At 39.7% G+C, this 17,261-nt stretch overlaps 1 protein-coding gene across 1 annotated transcript in view; it reads right to left on the reverse strand.

The window, feature by feature from the left end:
* Positions 1 to 17,261, reverse strand: part of snx29 (sorting nexin 29) — a 148,465-nt gene that overhangs the window by 8,543 nt on the left and 122,661 nt on the right. The window contains exons 19-20 of the mRNA XM_084938170.1: positions 15,440 to 15,580; positions 1,966 to 2,105 (exon numbers count right to left, since the gene is read on the reverse strand). Coding sequence (XP_084794296.1) covers positions 1,966 to 2,105; positions 15,440 to 15,580 — 281 coding nt within the window. The remainder of the gene's footprint in view (positions 1 to 1,965; positions 2,106 to 15,439; positions 15,581 to 17,261) is intronic.

Raw genomic sequence — 17,261 nt, forward strand, 5'->3', positions numbered from 1 at the left:
CAGTCTTAGTGTTTGCCATTGTATCTGCCAAATCAGCAACCATACCTGCTGGCATCTTGTAACCCCAGACAAATATTGGCTGTGCACAGTTAACAGAGGGGGCGGGGAAACAGCTATTAAGAAAGTGAGCTGAAAAACTCATGTGTACAGATGCACTGAGTATCTGAAACTGTGAAGTAAACAACCGAGAGCTACTTTTGAGGTGAAGGTCACAGTTTATGTTAATGTTTCTCTCTGACACTGTGGTCAGATAATAAAGTGATGCATGGTTTCTTTAAAGGCCGAGCGCTACTCAACCTTGCGCCTCCTCCACCTCCGACCCCTCCCTCTTCCTCCATCAACAGGTTCATGACCACATTATTCAGGTGCTCATTCCTCACCGCAGAGGTTAGACATGAAAACACCAAAGGCAACATTGTCAAGGGCTGTTGAGATGCACGGCCCCTTACAAACCCACAGGAGTCAGTATTATTGTGGTACAGTATGCTGATCTGAGTTGATGAAGTGTCATCTACAATTTCACTGAGTCGTGTGTAAAGATTTCAGCGTCACTACAAATTACAACAAGAAGACAACAGCTATTCAGCAACTGACATATTTAGAGGCTCTCTGCTACATGCTACACGTCTGCTTGCACACCGACTACAAAGCTTAGTTGTGCGATGGTGTCACTACGGTTACACTACAAACCAGAGTTTTTTTATTTGTAGTTTTAATTGAAAACCAGCACAAATGAGCTTGTCAGCACGTTTGTTTTCCCTTTCTGCTCTAATACTTTGTTGTCTAAAAACCACACACAGAAAATATAAAATCTCAAGGACATGCCTTAAATGGGTACACACTGAGATGTACATCAGACACCAAATGACAAGGAAGGACTGCAGAAAGTAATGTCACACTGCAGAGTTATACCACACACACACACAGACTCACTCCTGAGGTGAAAACAATATCATCCACGCTGGAAAAAATGTAATCGTTTCATTTTGAAAGATGACGCCGATGTCTCGGGAGAAGAAACAGCATTCCACTCGGATGGCGCGACAGGTCAGACATGCTGGCTGATCGCAGTAAGTGGAAACTGATGTGAATATTGACAGGAAACAACTGGAACATCTCATTTTGAAATGTAGCCTGGGCGGTAGGTGGGCATCCGAGGCATCATACATTTTCAGACTTGCTAGTGTGTGTGTGTGTGTGTGTGTGTGTGTGTGTGTGTGTGTGTGTGTGTGTGTGTGAGAGAGAGAGAGAGAGAGAGAGAGAGAGAGAGAGAGAGAGAGAGAGAGAGAGGAGAACATACTGTGTATTTTGCATGTGTGTGTGTGTGTGTGTGTGTGTGTGTGTGTGTGTGTGTGTGAGAGAGAGAGAGAGAGAGAGAGAGAGAGAGGGAGAACATACTGTGTATTTTGCATGTGTGAATATGAGTGTTAAAGTCAGGGAAAGTTTGTTTTCCAGAGACTTCCAGGATTCTGTCTGCTCGCTTGTATCCTGTGCAAACTCTTCACACAACACTAGTGACAGTTAACGCTTCCTACAAAATGTTGTATATTACAATGATATAATAAACAGAGGCAAATGCCAGGAAGCTGTTATTTTTTTCTTTTTAGATGTTGTGTATGCAAACAGTGGTTAAACAAAATCTTTAAATAGGTAACCATGGGGACTATATTTGAGCTTCCTGTAGACAAAAAGCTAACACCTGCATTTGATGATAGATGTTATATAAAGGAAACTAGAAAATTATTTACATTACTCCCACTCAAATTAGGTGAGAGTTCATTCTTAGAAATTTCTGGCAAAATTTCTCTTGTAAGTTTCTATAAGACGACGCCAACCTTTAACAGACACGATCTGAACATGTGCTAGAAGCTGTTACCTGAATCTGTTGCACCTACGCACACAACTGCATGTCATATATTTAAGCTAATATTCTGTTTTTCAGGAGCTTATGGTGTGACCACTTACTGACAGAAAGGCAGCAGCGACAGCAGCGTCTCTTTGGTGGGGCTGGCTGTGAACTCTGGCAGCGTCTGGATCAGTTTGTTCATCACCGTGCGAAGGTAGCCCTGCAGCTGCTTCCTTCTTTCCTCCACAAACTTGGCATCCTGAGACAGATGAAGAAGAGTTAGTCTGAAATAGATACTGAGGTTAAAGCTGTACCTGAATACATACATCATGGATTGTTTGACTGCGTGTGACAGGATAATATTTCCTCATAGCACCGAAACCACACATGACTCTGCCTTAGAATTCATTTTCTTTTGGACTTCTGACCTGCTGATTTGGGTTCACTTTAACTGCTATTATCAGTATAGCACAAGCTGTTTAGGTAGAAAATCCCACTGCAAATACAGCAAATTTTATTGGATGATTTAGCCAAGTGCCAATGAAGGTGGACGTTTTCAATGTTAGGTTTACTGCTATTCAGCTAATAGTTAGCAAGTGCTTGAAGACTAGCTGGCATCTTACATGAAAACTACGTGTGACTGTGGAAACCTGCTAACAACCACAGAAACTCCTCTTCGTGACCGATTTCATCTAGTGACTCCCAACAATCACTCGCTAACCAGAGGTTGCTCGGGGCCAGTGATTGGTCTTTAGGCTCGTGAAAACTGAGGCGTGAAGTAATTTAAAAAATAAATAAAGCAAAAAGCGCGTGTACGCCATTAGAAGAAATAAACTTCAACATTTGGAAAGGTCAAAGAGGACCTCTTTATAGAAACAATTGCAAATACTGTATACATTTACACATTTACAGTTTTCTTTCTTAACTGTATTGGTGACAGGAAGTATGTACATTTTTGCACATGTGTAAAGTGACACAGATCGTGTTGTGACAAGCTGACCGGGACCGTGGAAAGGTAAGGAGTTGCAAATTGTGGCTTAAAGACATGTAACTGAAAAAATATGTAACTCGTGTGCCAGATTCAGATCCTTTACAGGTATCCTCTGTGATGAATGGCTTTCAGCTTTTCTAGCATCCATACAAACCAACAGCACCCTGCTGACTCTCTGCCAGCGGCCAGGCTGTCCAATCCTTTCCAATCTGCTCTGACAAGAGATATTGCATAATCCAAAAAATAAAAAGCATTTTTTAGGATTACCACATTTATTTGTGTTGATTTTGTCATTTCATTTCTGATGTTGATAAAACGCAGTGTTCTGAGCATTCAGACCCGCTTCCACTGTGCGACTCTGAAGGCAGAGGCACAGAGCCACATGGCCAATGTGAGCATGGCTAATCGGCATCCAGCAAGGCTCAGAACAAAGCCTGGGCAATGCTCCGTGTTACTCTCTGGTGTTTGGGACTGGAACAAACAGCCATTGAAGGAGGCCAATATTTCCCTTTTTTTTCCAACTACTGCTTCTCTTTTGATCTCAAATCCCAAAACACATGTGAATTTAATTGTTATGGCTTGAAATGCACATGTGGTTCTTTTGAACAAGAAGAATGAATACCAAGGCTGAATATGCAACCATGGGGAAAACAACGCTTTATTTTAAGAAGATACAGCATGTGATAACACATCCAAAGAACAACTCACAATTAAAGTGAGAACACAGGAGTGATACGGTCTTTCTTTTTTAAAAACATCTGGAATGCTTGGTGAGTTTTCTCAAAACTCATTTTCCAAGGAGCAGCCACAGTCACACTTCATTCCTATCAATGCTTAAGGAATAAATATGGCAAATGCTTATAAATAAAGACAAAGCAAACACCAGGAGTCTTCCAGGAGTTTTTTTAAGATAGGAAACTGTCTGTATACCTGCGACATGATGCCTTACAGACAAATTGTGACTCAAGATTTGTTCCTTTCACAGGAACAAATCCACACCTCACTGAGAACTATATCACTTCTAGTTTGTTAAACAGTGGCACTGATGCTGATAGGACAGTGCAGAGCAGACAGAAAAGTGGGAGACGGTGAGAGAAAGACTCGTAGGTAAGTATTCATGTGCTGTTCCCAACTAAAAATGAACCCGCCTAAAATCTCACATTTGAGTTGCAAGTCCTACATTTCACAATTGATTAATTTAGATGGATAGTAAAAGGAAAAGAATTCATTTATTTTCCCATCCCCAAAGTCATAATTAAATCAGTTTAACCCACAATACACACTTTCAGTCGGATCTTACACGCGACGCACGGCAGTGCTCCGATTACATCAATTAGCACAGAGGTAAGATAACAGGACGTGGAAGCTAAAACACTGAATCATCACTGGTTTTGCCAAAATGTTATCATTAAATATGAGAATATATTATATGATTTAATACTGAAAAACTGAACAAACTCAGTTTGGATTTTGTGTTTGAACACGAGAGGCACTCTCAAACCTTTAAAATGTACTTTAATTATTTTTAGATTATTCTTTTATCCTATCTTCATGTAATTTATTTGAAATTGTTCAATAATGCAATGACTGGATTTTTCAATTATTGCTATTGTGAACTACAGAAAAATGAACTGAGCTGAGCCCAGTTATCTCTTGTTTGCGTGTGCAACCTCGGAAAAGCTCATTTTATCATTTTAATAATAATAATAATAATAATAATAATAATAATAATGGATTGCATTTATATGGCGCTTTTCAGGGCCCTCAAGGCGCTTTACAATTCCACTATTCATTCACTCTCACATTCACACACTGGTGGAGGCAAGCTACAGTTGTAGCCACAGCTGGGGCTCGAACCGGCAACCTTCCGGTTACAAGACAAACTGCCAACTCTTTGAGCTACAATCGCCCTTAAATGGGGACCACTGAAACTCACCTCTCTGTCAGCATAAAGAAGTTCACCTACATATTTAATCCCTCAGATTTTTCAAGATTTTTTTTACTCACAAAGAAATCCTGTTGTAGCACAGAAAGAAATTGATCAGCAACTCCTTGGGCTTAATTTCTCAGAAATAATAAATGAGTAAAATTACAGGAAAAGTTCTGGCAGCGTTTTTGCTATGTCACAGAAAATATCCTTTTTTTCCTGTAGTCCCATAGAAAAAACAAAAAACAAAAACAGGAACAGAAACTTTCCTGTCATTTGATTGTTTATCTATTTCGTTTTTGGCTTGGTGTTGTATGATTGACCATGAGGGCTCAAAAGTTGCAAAAAATGACAATACAATAAAAAATTTACAATTAAAAAATACAGTAGGAACTATAAAGTCCTTCAAAGCCATGAAGTGGACCAAATTACGGTGTTTGCCAGGATGATTCTGGCCCTTGGGCCTCATGTTTGACACTCCTGTGGTAAAATATGTTTAGAATGAAGATGTTAAAGGTCGGATAACAACAACTGGTTATTATTATTTCAATCATTGATCGTTACTAAAATCTCTACATTTCAACCAGTAGTCTTTTTAGCCTTGAGTCAGAGCAGAATGGCAACAGTAATAATAACCAAGCTAAGCTGAACTTTGAATAGTACACTATTATTGCATATTTCATACAGGCAGAAAATACTAAAGGACCCCTTTAGGTCTAGCACTGCTCGGCTTAAAACAATTTAAAGAAAATCATCAGCACTTTTCTCTGTGCTGAGTTAGTAACTGTGTAAATCACTGCAATAAACACTGTAAATGTGGTGACAAGAAACATCCTCTGTGGGAGGATATGAGCTGCGTTCGGTGCAGTATTTTCACATTTTTCCTGTCTGAACCTACAAAAGTTAGGTAGATGATATGCAGGGCAACAGCTAGAGAGAACTTTAAAAAAAAAGTTCATTGTAGCCCCAAATAGCGGATAAGTACGTAAGTTCAGCAGAGTGGGAGTGGATAACTAAACTCAGCTGCATGCTGGGTAAAGCAGACGGGGGTAAGAGCGGGTAAATCTGATGTGTCAGATTAGGCTGTGCATGCCAGCACGGGTTTCATGCTATGTCGACACAACAAGGGACACCCTGCCTGCTTTCACGGATGTCAGAGCAGTAATAACACTAATGGACATCATGACAGACTCATCCTCTTGTGGAAAAACAGAGGTTTGAAGAGAGGCCAGGTGCTGTGTCTTGTTTGCAGAGAGGAACAAGAGGGCAGAGCAGAAACTACTGTGGCATACTGATGCAGGCGGATGCTGTCCTCTTAAATCTGTCCTCTTACCTCCTGCTATCATAACACTGCTCTTTACTTGCTCCCCCACACTACTACACTCGTGTGATATCACAAGGACATATAAACATAAAGGTGGTGTTTTATGAGCATCTCGGTTCTAAGCTTTATACTGTAGGTCACACAGACTGTTCAATCAAGATGGAAAAAAGAAGAAGCAGCAAGACCGACCGCTTTAGTAAAGTCAAAACTAAGATTTTGCATTTTTGTATGTTATAGAACATCTGTTCACTAGATATTATGAAGCACGTTGGTTTGGTACATCTAGAATAAAAGACTGATTAGAAGCAAGTCATGCATCTTGGCATTGCCTTCAAGCCGTCATTTTAAATTCCTTATTTACATAAAAGGGGAGACAGCAACAATTTTCATTTCTATGGTCTCAAGGAGACAGATCTGATTTTTAAAAATGATTTTAAATTTTGATGTCGCCCAAAATGAGATTCTTCAAAGCCCACAAGTTATAGTACAACTGCTACAACACAAACACTGCAAAACATTACAGCTTCATTAACTGCTCAGTGCAGAGCGCCAACACATCGACATCTGTGGCTCGTTCCACCACAGCACTAAACTAATGCCATGCTAATTCACATGAATAAATTAACCAAGTGAAACAATAACTACACCTTCATATATCATTTCTGTGATAAAGAGCAGAGATGCCTTGTAAACCTCAACTGTGTATAAGTCAGTGTGACACTACGGCTGGCCCATATATTTCCAGTTTGGGCTGTTAGCTGGTTCTTTAAAGGCAAAACCAGGACAACCCTCATCTTCTTACCATTACAGAACTATCTCCTGTAGTTAGCCACATATTACAAAGCAAACTTTTCCCATCTGACTGCTCCCGCCACTGATGATGTAGCTGATATAAGAACTGACAAAGATTTAGAGTGAGTGATCAGCGATCTTAAAACATTTAGTTAGATTAGCTAAAGTGTAAGTGCAGTAACTACCCTGTTTCTGTCCTTTTCATGGTCAACATTAAACCCTTGTTTCTTCTCTGCTGTGGTAGTTAACTCAAGCAATGTCCATTAATAAGTCTCTAAAGTCATTTGTTGCAGGAGAAATTGGGGTTTGTGTCAGAAAATGCAATGCAAATGCAAATTCCCACTACTGAGCCATAACGACTCAACAACATGGTCTTAAAGTGCAATCTAGATACATGACATTATAATAGCAGCACTAGCTAACATTTAACTGTCACTTTCCCTAGATGTAATCCTTGTTGTTTATTTGATTCTTAGTGTTATTTATGGTTTATTTTGATTTTCATTCATTGCTGAGCCTTTAGCTCTTCTCAACTCGTAGATCTAGTTCATGTTTTACATTTGTGGAGTCCTTTCTGTGGTTCCACCTTCTGTTGAGTTCATGCATGTTCTATGGATCCTTGTTCCAGTGTGGTTGTTATTCGTCTGCTGCTTTGCTTTGCTAGGCCTTCCCCTCTTGTGTTTTGTATTTAGTTCTACTGCCTCATTGACTTCACCTGCAGGATTATACACCCCTGATTAGCCTTCTGTGTATTGTCCGTCTCTGCTTTTCTTTGTCATCTGTAATCCTACCCTGTCTGTTTCCCTCTGTCTTATCAAGTGGATGTTGTTGCCCTGCTTTGAAACTGCAATTCAGTTTACTGGATCTTTTGTTATTGGAATTCTGCGTTCTGCATCCTCTCACTGGACATCTACACCGATCTGCCCCGAACGGGGATTATGAAATGGTCATGTAATGACAGATGGAAAAGCTGAATATATAGCACACATATGTACACACAGCACAGCTAAATGTCACCTCCCAGAGAGACAGATAAGCAGGAGACAGGAGCTGCCAATGGAACAGAAGTGTAAAGTAGTCACATATGCGTCAGGGTCTCCACAAGTACTCTGTAAATTTGCTGCCAGCTTTTCGGTATTCAAGTCTGGAGGAGGGAAGGAAAAAACTCTAAATAGATAGTCGGAACGACGGAATGTTGCCTGGCAACAGAAAAACTCATTTAGAAGTGAAAAGTAACTACACCCTACGGTATCAAACATTCTTACCCCCCTGAGATAAAATCAATGCCTTTGACCAAGACTTCGATCCTGCTTGAGAATCTCAAATTACTGTGTTTACAATGAAATAAATTCCTGCTGTGGCTTTTCCCCCCCCTTTTAAAGAGAGAAAGGGCAGATTTAAGGACTTTATATGATAGAAGCCTCAGGCAATGCCGTTTTTTTCTCCCAGCAATTCGCATAGTTATTAGAAGCAACATTTAAACACAGTCCTTTGGAAGCATCTGGCACTTGGTGTCTATCAGGTATTTCCTGGAAAAGAAGGTTTTTCAGCACTACCTACTCAGGTGAAAAAAAAAATTTATCATAATGAGCTACCCTTAGTCATCACATTAAAGAAGAACATCAACCTGGGCTCTGATTTAGCCTGCAGTCCACTTGAATTAAGAGGAATGACAGCAGTGGTACATGCTGGCAACAAAACAAGGTCAAAATGTTCCACAAAGTCGGCCCACACTGGACCACAGTGGGGCTGAAGAGGCTTCTCTCTTGATGCCTTGTTTAAACACTCTCAAAACTACGGGTCCGGATCATGAATAAAACATCGCATGCAATTCAAGAATGCCCATGCAAGACCTTCACAACGTCTCCTTTGTCATAATTAAAAGCATATAACATGCATATTGCATAATATGTGAGCACAACATACTAAGACTTGTTAATAATTCACTGTGTAGTTTCTGATTAATTAATCAGGCCGGCCTCGGCACTCTACTCACTTTTTGTCTCCGTATGCACAGATGGGCCAACCGCCACCAAGGGCCATGCTACTTTCAGGAAACCTAAACAAACGTTGAATGATTGTGATCACTGTTCACACCCTTGAATTCACATCAGACTGTTTTAGCATTTTGTGCATTTTAATGTATCACACTGCTATAAATGAGTCAAGCTCATGACCTGGCTAATATCTGCTGCAGATTTGAGGTATGATCACAAAACCCAGCGTGAACCATAACTTCACAGCTGTATCTTAAAGATGTAGTTTTTATACATAAGCAAGGAGCTGAATACATTTGGCATCAACAGAGGTCATGGACAATATAAAGAGACCGCTTGCATGGTTTTAGTTGCAGGAGGAACACAGGATACTTAAAAATCACTTAAACCATTTGATGCCAGAGAAACACCACATCTCCCACCTACCCCATGCTGTAGGTGATTCAGTGCCATTAATCAGCAGCACACATGAAATCTGTGTACTCTGGTTCAAAGTTTCAGCTGTTGCACCTATAATCATGCACAACAGTGGTTTCAGAGTACACTGCTTCACCTTTGAGTACACCTGTTTTTACTGCAACAAGGTAAGAATTAAAATCAGTGAATATAATCAAATATTAGGCTTTTAAGGAGCTCTTAAGTTACACTTTAGAGATACTCTTTTAATTGTCTTTCTAATAACCAGTGTAGTGTTATGCGTGCATATCTTGACAGACTGTAGGATTAAAAGTGACTACCCACCTCTACTGCTCTCTTAGTACTTTGATAATGCTCAATGACCACAGGGGAACTATCCTACTATTAATGCCACGGTACGCTTGAAACAAGCTACCCTGACAATTATCAGACCTGTTTTCTGACCTCATCTGCAGGAGAAGTTTTCATAGCTCTTCAAAGGGTGCAAACTTTAGGATAACTTTTCCTCAAAGGCATTCATGGGCTCATGCTCATTTACGCTTCCAGAAATAACAGGCAAAGCATGTTGGTTTACTCGTTTCAGAAAATCCCAAAACTGTGAAGGTGCTGAACCTCAGAAGTAAATCAGTTTACAGTTTATATCCTATAAAAGTAGATATTCTGAACCTTCCTATAGAAAATATTTGTGAATTCCCTGCTGTAGAGAAACTATTTCACCCCTGGACTGTTTGAGCCCTGAAAAACAAACCAAAAAGAAAAAAGATTTGGGGGTCTGATAATAATGTCTCTTTGATGTCATCACTCTGCCTCCTCTGTGCCTCAACATTAGCAGAAGGGAGGAGGAAGCTGACAGACATGAACAGGGAACACTTAGGCTGTAAGCGTGGGCTGGTCCCTGACAAATCAGCTGTTTAAAGGCTGTCATAAGCAGAGAGCGTGCATGTGTGTTACATCTTCTGTTTTACTTAGTTAAACAGCTGGACAGTCTCACCTAAAGCAGATGCAAAAGTGGGCGGTGGGGGTGTCTCATTAGCTCAATAACAGGACTGAAGAGACACAGAACGAAAACAAAGACTGATCAGGTCCAAACTAGCACTGACTTTGGGTGTTGACACTAAAGGTGAAGATACCATGAACAATATTAAAATCTCTAATTAATGCTTGCCATAATCAATGATCTCTTGAAGACACCAAAAAACCTACTGCATTAGGTTTGCCTACTTTAACAGACTTTGAGTCAGAGTTATGCAACTTAAATGTAACAAGACTCCAGGATGTAATTACAGTCTTTATTTTGTTTATTCCTGGCCGCATCAATCCTGCGTTTCCTTGGGACCTTGTTAGAACAAAGACGCAAAGGTAGGACTTACATGTAAAAGCTTTAGAGTAATTAATTTAGTGAAGTAAGAGGGATTCATCAAGTAACCTTCTGTTATTTACTGTACAGTGAATCTTTAAAGTGATTATGTCAGAGAGTAATGACCCACCTGCAGCCTGACATTGGACAGGAAAAAGCCAGTGATCACATTTAAATGAGACAAAAAAAACCCCCCACATGATTTATGTGAGGCAGATGAAAGTTACATAAGTGGTCCAATCAGGGTGCTACTTTAACTGCCCAAAAAGCCAGGCACATACTTGCACATGCAGGGTTAGCTGTTACATGATAGAAGTATGTATCAAAAACTCTTCCATAAGTTTCCCAGCAAACATAAATCCATAGCGTAGCTGATGTTCTTTGACAACTTCAGAAACGTGTCTCTCTGAACTGTCAATCACGTGTGTGCATTTATGTGCGCTCCTGTTAACAGGCATGAAACAGAGAGTAGGAGCCATGTAATACAGTTAGTAAGAGGTGTGTATTCACCCATTTCCTCTGTTACCTGATATTCACTGACAGCCGCTGTGTTTCATCCCTAACACAGCGAACCACAGCAGAGCGCATATTCACGGTGCAGATAAAGCGCTTTTGAAGGTCTTTCTCCCTCTCTCTCCCTTGCAACACACCAAGTACCCTATTCCTAACACTAACATTTCTCCATCATTAGCTGGATATAATGGTGTGAGGCTCTGTGTGTGTATGTATCAAAGTCCGCTTTGGATTTGCAAAGTGCGTCTGTGATGGTGGAACCCTTGAATGAGACTAAAAGCACAATAGACAATAGGAAAAACAGATGGACTGGCAGCGTTTGTGAATGCGCGTTTCAATCAAGTCCTGGCATTGTAAACAGACAGGAGACAAATGAAAGGACAAACTACAATACGCTGTCTTAGAGTAAGGTGCCTCCACGCGCATCCAAAACAGCTTTAATACACCTTGAAATTGATTCTTCAGGCCTCTGGGGCTTGTCTGGAGGGCAAAGCATCTGTCTGCTAAATGCAAGGTGGTCTATTCAGTGCCCTATGGATAGGAGCACTGTTATGCTAGAATATATCATTCCCATCAGAATAGAAATGTTTCTATAAAGGTCAAAATGCCCCCCATCAGCATAAAGGACCAAGGATCTCCTCACTGTAGGAATGAAGTTCAGGTGTTTTTTCTACCATGCATGTGGCTTATGACATTTAATCCCTCCATAGCCAATTGTTCTGGGAAAACAACTGTTTTTTAATAAAGTAAAACTACATATTCTGATAGCATTGAGTTAGGGTAATCACCAATAATGACACATGACTCAGAGGGGTAAATTATTATATGTCATCCCCAAGAAATGACACTGCCAAACATTTACATAATCTTTACATTTCAGCTAGATTTACAGCTTCCTTTAAGCCAGATGCTCTGACCACAGGACAGACAGCTACATCACCTCACACCATATTAGGAGATTAAGCCCAATGTTTCTGCTAGCTAGTTGGATACTGACACATTTTATATGTACACATATTAAGCTCTTATCTATTAATTTGTTCTTTTTTTCATTAACCATAAAATAAATAAGGTTTAAATGCTGATTATTGCTACACATGTACCTATGAGGGGTTAGACATAAGGCACATGACTTTTTATAGTAAGTCATGTGCCTTATGTCTCCATAAGAGACATAAGGCACATTGTACAGTCACACCAATCTCTGTTCAATATATGATTCATTTTATGATATATTTAACTTCAACTAAAACAAAATGTATCCAGAAGGTACACATCTTTGTTCAGCTTACAGTATATTTTCTTATTTCAATTTGGAACTACTCAATCCAGGGTGTGAGTTTGAGTAAACGCGCTGATATAATCCATTCCTGTTTTCAAAAGCAGCCCTGCTCTGTACTTCACCTGAGGTCATCACTGATACAAAAACTACAAAGTACTCCTAGGGAGCCAGAAACAAACGCTCACTGAACTGAAATAACAGGGAAATTCAACACGGCAGGCCTGCTGCTTACTGATACAACCAGGTACACAGGAACAAATACACAATAAATACACAACTAAATACCATATACAAACTACATGCACTTACTTTCACACACATACGCAGACACACAGGCACACATTTTGTTGTTTCTCTGCTTTGCTTGTACACAGAGACACAAACACTAACAACCACTTAATATTTATCATATTTCGAAGCGGTTCATCCCTCCGCCTGCTGCTGCATTTGATTTTAGTCAAGACCAAAGACTTTGAACTCTGTTTCCTCTCCCAACCTTTGTGCCTGGAACACCGGATTTTAGCATGAATCGTCAAATCAAATGAAATTTACAGACATAACAGAGGTCAAACAAAATGTAACTAATATGAAACAACTACATTTAATGCAAGCAAAAGGTCAAAGATTTTCAGATTTTGAATAAAAACTGAATATTATATATGCAAATCATTTAAACTGCATATCTGATTCAAAATAATCCAACGGCAACATAGAAAATGCTGGATTTGTGACTAACTAAACACTCATTTTAAATCAACAATGCCAGAAAACACTTTTTTTTTTTTAAAACTGGGCTGGGCACATGGTAATACGGGAATGAAGCAGTCTTGCATTCGTTGTTTTGCTTCATGATACACATCCTTTAATGGGTAAGAAGTCTGGACTGCAGCCAGGCCAGTTTAGCACCTGCACTCTTTCACTGCTGTTGGAACACATTTAGAAACTAGGTTTGGCATTTCCTAAAAAAATTCTGCCTAGACTGCAGTATATGTTGCTCCAAAAACTTCGGTGTTCATAAAATCTTCACACATATGAGAGTTACCGCACCGAGTCCAGTAACACCCTCCCTGGCGTTTGTGTGCCGATACCAACTGAATGAGCCACTTCCTCTTTAGCCCAAAGGACTATGCTTTCACAATTTCTAGAAGTATTTTAACATTAGCGCGGTAACAGAGTGAGAAAGATCTGCTCTCACACAACTTTTTGGTTGCTGGTGTCAAATTCGAAATAATAAAATGGGGATAAAATCCAAGCATTGGAGTTCTGTAGTGTGTGAACCACTAATTCGTCTCTATGTCGATTCACAGTTGTTGAAAGAGAAACAAAACCATTTCTACTCATGTGCTGCTTCCAATTAAATATAGGTAATAAACAATATGTAAGTCATTGCATTCTGTTTTTCTTGACATCTACCATCCGAACTTTTTTGGAAGCATGTGTTTCTCTTCGAGAAGAAAGTGGTGTCCCTGCTTTAAAACGTGCTCAGAGTGTAACAAAGCCTGGACTACTTTTTCTGTCATGATGGGCGACTTTCAGGAGATGGTAAAAACCAATAATTCACACAGACTGCACTGTAATGGGCTTTCAAAGAGCTTTCCAGAACACGATGACACCAACTGTCAAGGCCTTTGATAGACACGTGCACTTCCATATGATACCACATCATAATGTGAGACAGACACACACACACTGATGGCCTCCTACTTCTTCTTACATATGCAGTGCCTCCAAACACAGCGTTCGGTCCGCTTTCTACCCATGAAAGTGGGCCGTCTTTGAAGGTGGGTAGTCACACCGCATCGTTTTGGCTGTGGCAGCACTAAATCCAACCAGCCACAGAATTGAGGTCAGAGCCAAATTATCCCCCAAAGGTTGTAGGCAGACAGTGGAGAACAGGATGAAGACGAGTAAGGGAATGGTGCGATGAGGAGAAAGGTGGGGGCTCTCCAACCAGACAGAAGGGACACAAGCTTTGAGTGCCCAGGCAAGCAGCTGAAACCGGTAAAAGAGGAGGAGTGATAAACTGATGTGGTTGTTAAGGTTGCCTTTTTCCCCTCTACAGAGCTTACCATCTTAAAAGGCTCCAATCAGTTTTTACAGTCTGATATAAAAATTTATGAACATTATGCAAGGAAAGACCTCTTTTATGGGGTTTAATGCACAATATATTGAAATATATTTCAGTAGGAGTGCTTCCTATAATCAAATTGAATTTGTTTGGGATTTTATTTGGATCGAACCTCCAAGAAACTTTCTCTGAAACAAAAAATACACATTTGTTTAAGAGGCCAAGAACACACTGCCTGTATTTGTTAACAGCAGCCGATCCACATCATACTGTATCATACTGCACTGACCACATCACACTTGTCATATGAAAAGGTGACAAACACAGATTTCTGGATTTATAGTAAATATGCACTTTAATTTGTTATGATAAACAGCTGTTATTATTTGTACAGTTTTTATTGTCTTCTTCATTTTGGTTTAAGAATATTTTGGAGGGAGAAATGTCATGCTTCTGATATTTTTATATGCTTACACTTTTGCTCAGTTCAATTCACAAATTTTGAAGATTCATATTGACAGACATGTTCAGAGTTCAGTTTTTCTGGTTTGTTTTTTTTTCTTGCGATTCATTTGTTGCACGTTTCTCTGTGATTCTGCTGTGAGGACTTTCAGCATGTTTCTGTAACCGGTTGTGTTGGGTTCTTCTGCGGCTCTGCTGTAATTGATTTTTTGGTTGTTGCTTGGTATTATTTGTGTGTCTGTTTGCAGGATTAATGAAAAAGTTATGGACAGATGTGAACAACAGTTTTATCAGAGGCAACTTAGCAATGATTAACAAAGTGAAACTGGACACTTCAGCTACCAAACAGCTTAGCAGGGACACATAATTCATCATTGCTGAAGTGGGTAAGTGAGAGACAGAGCGAGGGTTGAGGTGGCTGACAGTGAGACAAAGACACACATTATATTTACTATCAGCTCACCTTGTTCCCTATGGCTTTCTTGGGTGGGAAGTTGAAGGTGTCCACCTGAGGAAACTGTGATCTCAGATGATTGTGGAGCTCCCTGAATTCGGTGTAACGCCTGTACACATTCCACTCATTGTCCAGGATGCGGATGTACACCTGAAGACATGCAGACACATCACCATGGTTGTCATCAGTATCAACACAAAGATAAGTTAGACTAGCATGTCCTGATTTTCAAAAGTTCGATATACAGTTTAGGACCTCCATCTATAATTAAATCTAATTTCAGTTACAATACTATAATATGTAACCTAATTTCTATATTCTTGGAAATGTCAAACACACCAACGACCCGCTGTTATGCAACAGCCATTGTGCAGTTCACATATTGGTCATCAGGCTCTGACGGTGCTTTACAATAACCCTTGTAAATGTGTATTTTCACTTACATATTGCAGCACATAACAGAAAGAGTCTATAGACGTAGCTGTGCAGTCACCATTTCTATGCGCCATTAGCTGCTTTATTCAGACTCACAAGAGATAGAGGGAGCAGAAAGAAAAGGAAAGATGAGCCTATTACAAGAAAGAGGGGGAGTCGGCTTCCATTTTCACAGCAGAAAACGACTGCACAGAGACAAAAGAGAGAGCAGAACAGCTTTTGAAAATTCAATTTTAAAGTGGCCTACCACAAAAAATACAGCTTTGATTCAAGTATATGAAAACAGAAACTGATTTAAAAATCCACCAAATGAACTTCAGCATAGCCCCCCACTGCCAAGCAAATCAACAAACGCCCAAACTGTGGTTCAATAATGAACCGCGTCCCTTTCAAACCCACATAATACTGAATGTGTCCATAATGGAAATCATGCTTTTATGTATAAAAGCTGTGATGGAGTACGTTAAAATGATAATGAACACTGAGGCAACCTTAAAAATGGAGAAACCCTGAGTAGAAACATCCACGCTGCAATGCTGTGCAAAAGTCTTGAGCCACCTCACATTTTCAAGTATTCTTTATATTTTCCTAAGAAAACTGGAAATGGGTTCAGTTTGTCATTGAAACGTGGAAAAACATACACAGAAGTAACAGCTTATCATGCAAAAACAGAGTTTGAATATTTTGAACATGATTGAAAGTCAATTGGTATGAGCGCCTTTATTCTTCTACACAGTCTAAAGTCTCTTACACATTTATTTCTTTAACTAGTCTTCAGGAAGAGTTCTCCAGACTTCTTGGAGGACATTCAAAGCTACTTTGGATGTCGGCTGCCTTGTGTTCTGTTGTGTTGCGATGACTGTAGAAATGGAAACAAATTGTATTGTTGCAAGATGCTGCTAGTAACAAAAGACTAAAGATATCATTTAAAACTGTTCGTCTGTCACGTCTAGACAACACTGAATTAACCTTTGAGTTAGGTGCTATTTTTATGCTTAAATGATCCACAGGTCAGTGTTCAGTGGCTTAACTTTGAAAGACCTTCAGAAAATCTGGAGAACTACTGTTCATGACCACCACAGACTCCTTCAGAGCAGATATAAAGAAATGAAAACATTTTGCAGAGTACTATACATTGATGGTTATCTTTAATGTAAACTTTGTATTTACATAACTCAGCTTACTAACTCTAGGTCTGTGATTAGCAGACTGATTTACAGCTACAGGAAATCTTTCTACATTTTGTTCATGTCGGCCTCAAAGGTGGTTTGACAGACAAAGGAGGGAGCAGATAATGACAGAATTTTTTTACTTTGAGGCAACATTTGCTTTACACCACTGAACTTTTGTCAGCATGGATGCTACGTGCAGTCTAGACTACATAGCAAACATAAGA

Source organism: Perissodus microlepis, chromosome 8, assembly GCF_051167445.1.
Source record: "Perissodus microlepis isolate ML-2025 ecotype Zambia chromosome 8, ASM5116744v1, whole genome shotgun sequence".
Taxonomy (NCBI): domain Eukaryota; kingdom Metazoa; phylum Chordata; class Actinopteri; order Cichliformes; family Cichlidae; genus Perissodus; species Perissodus microlepis.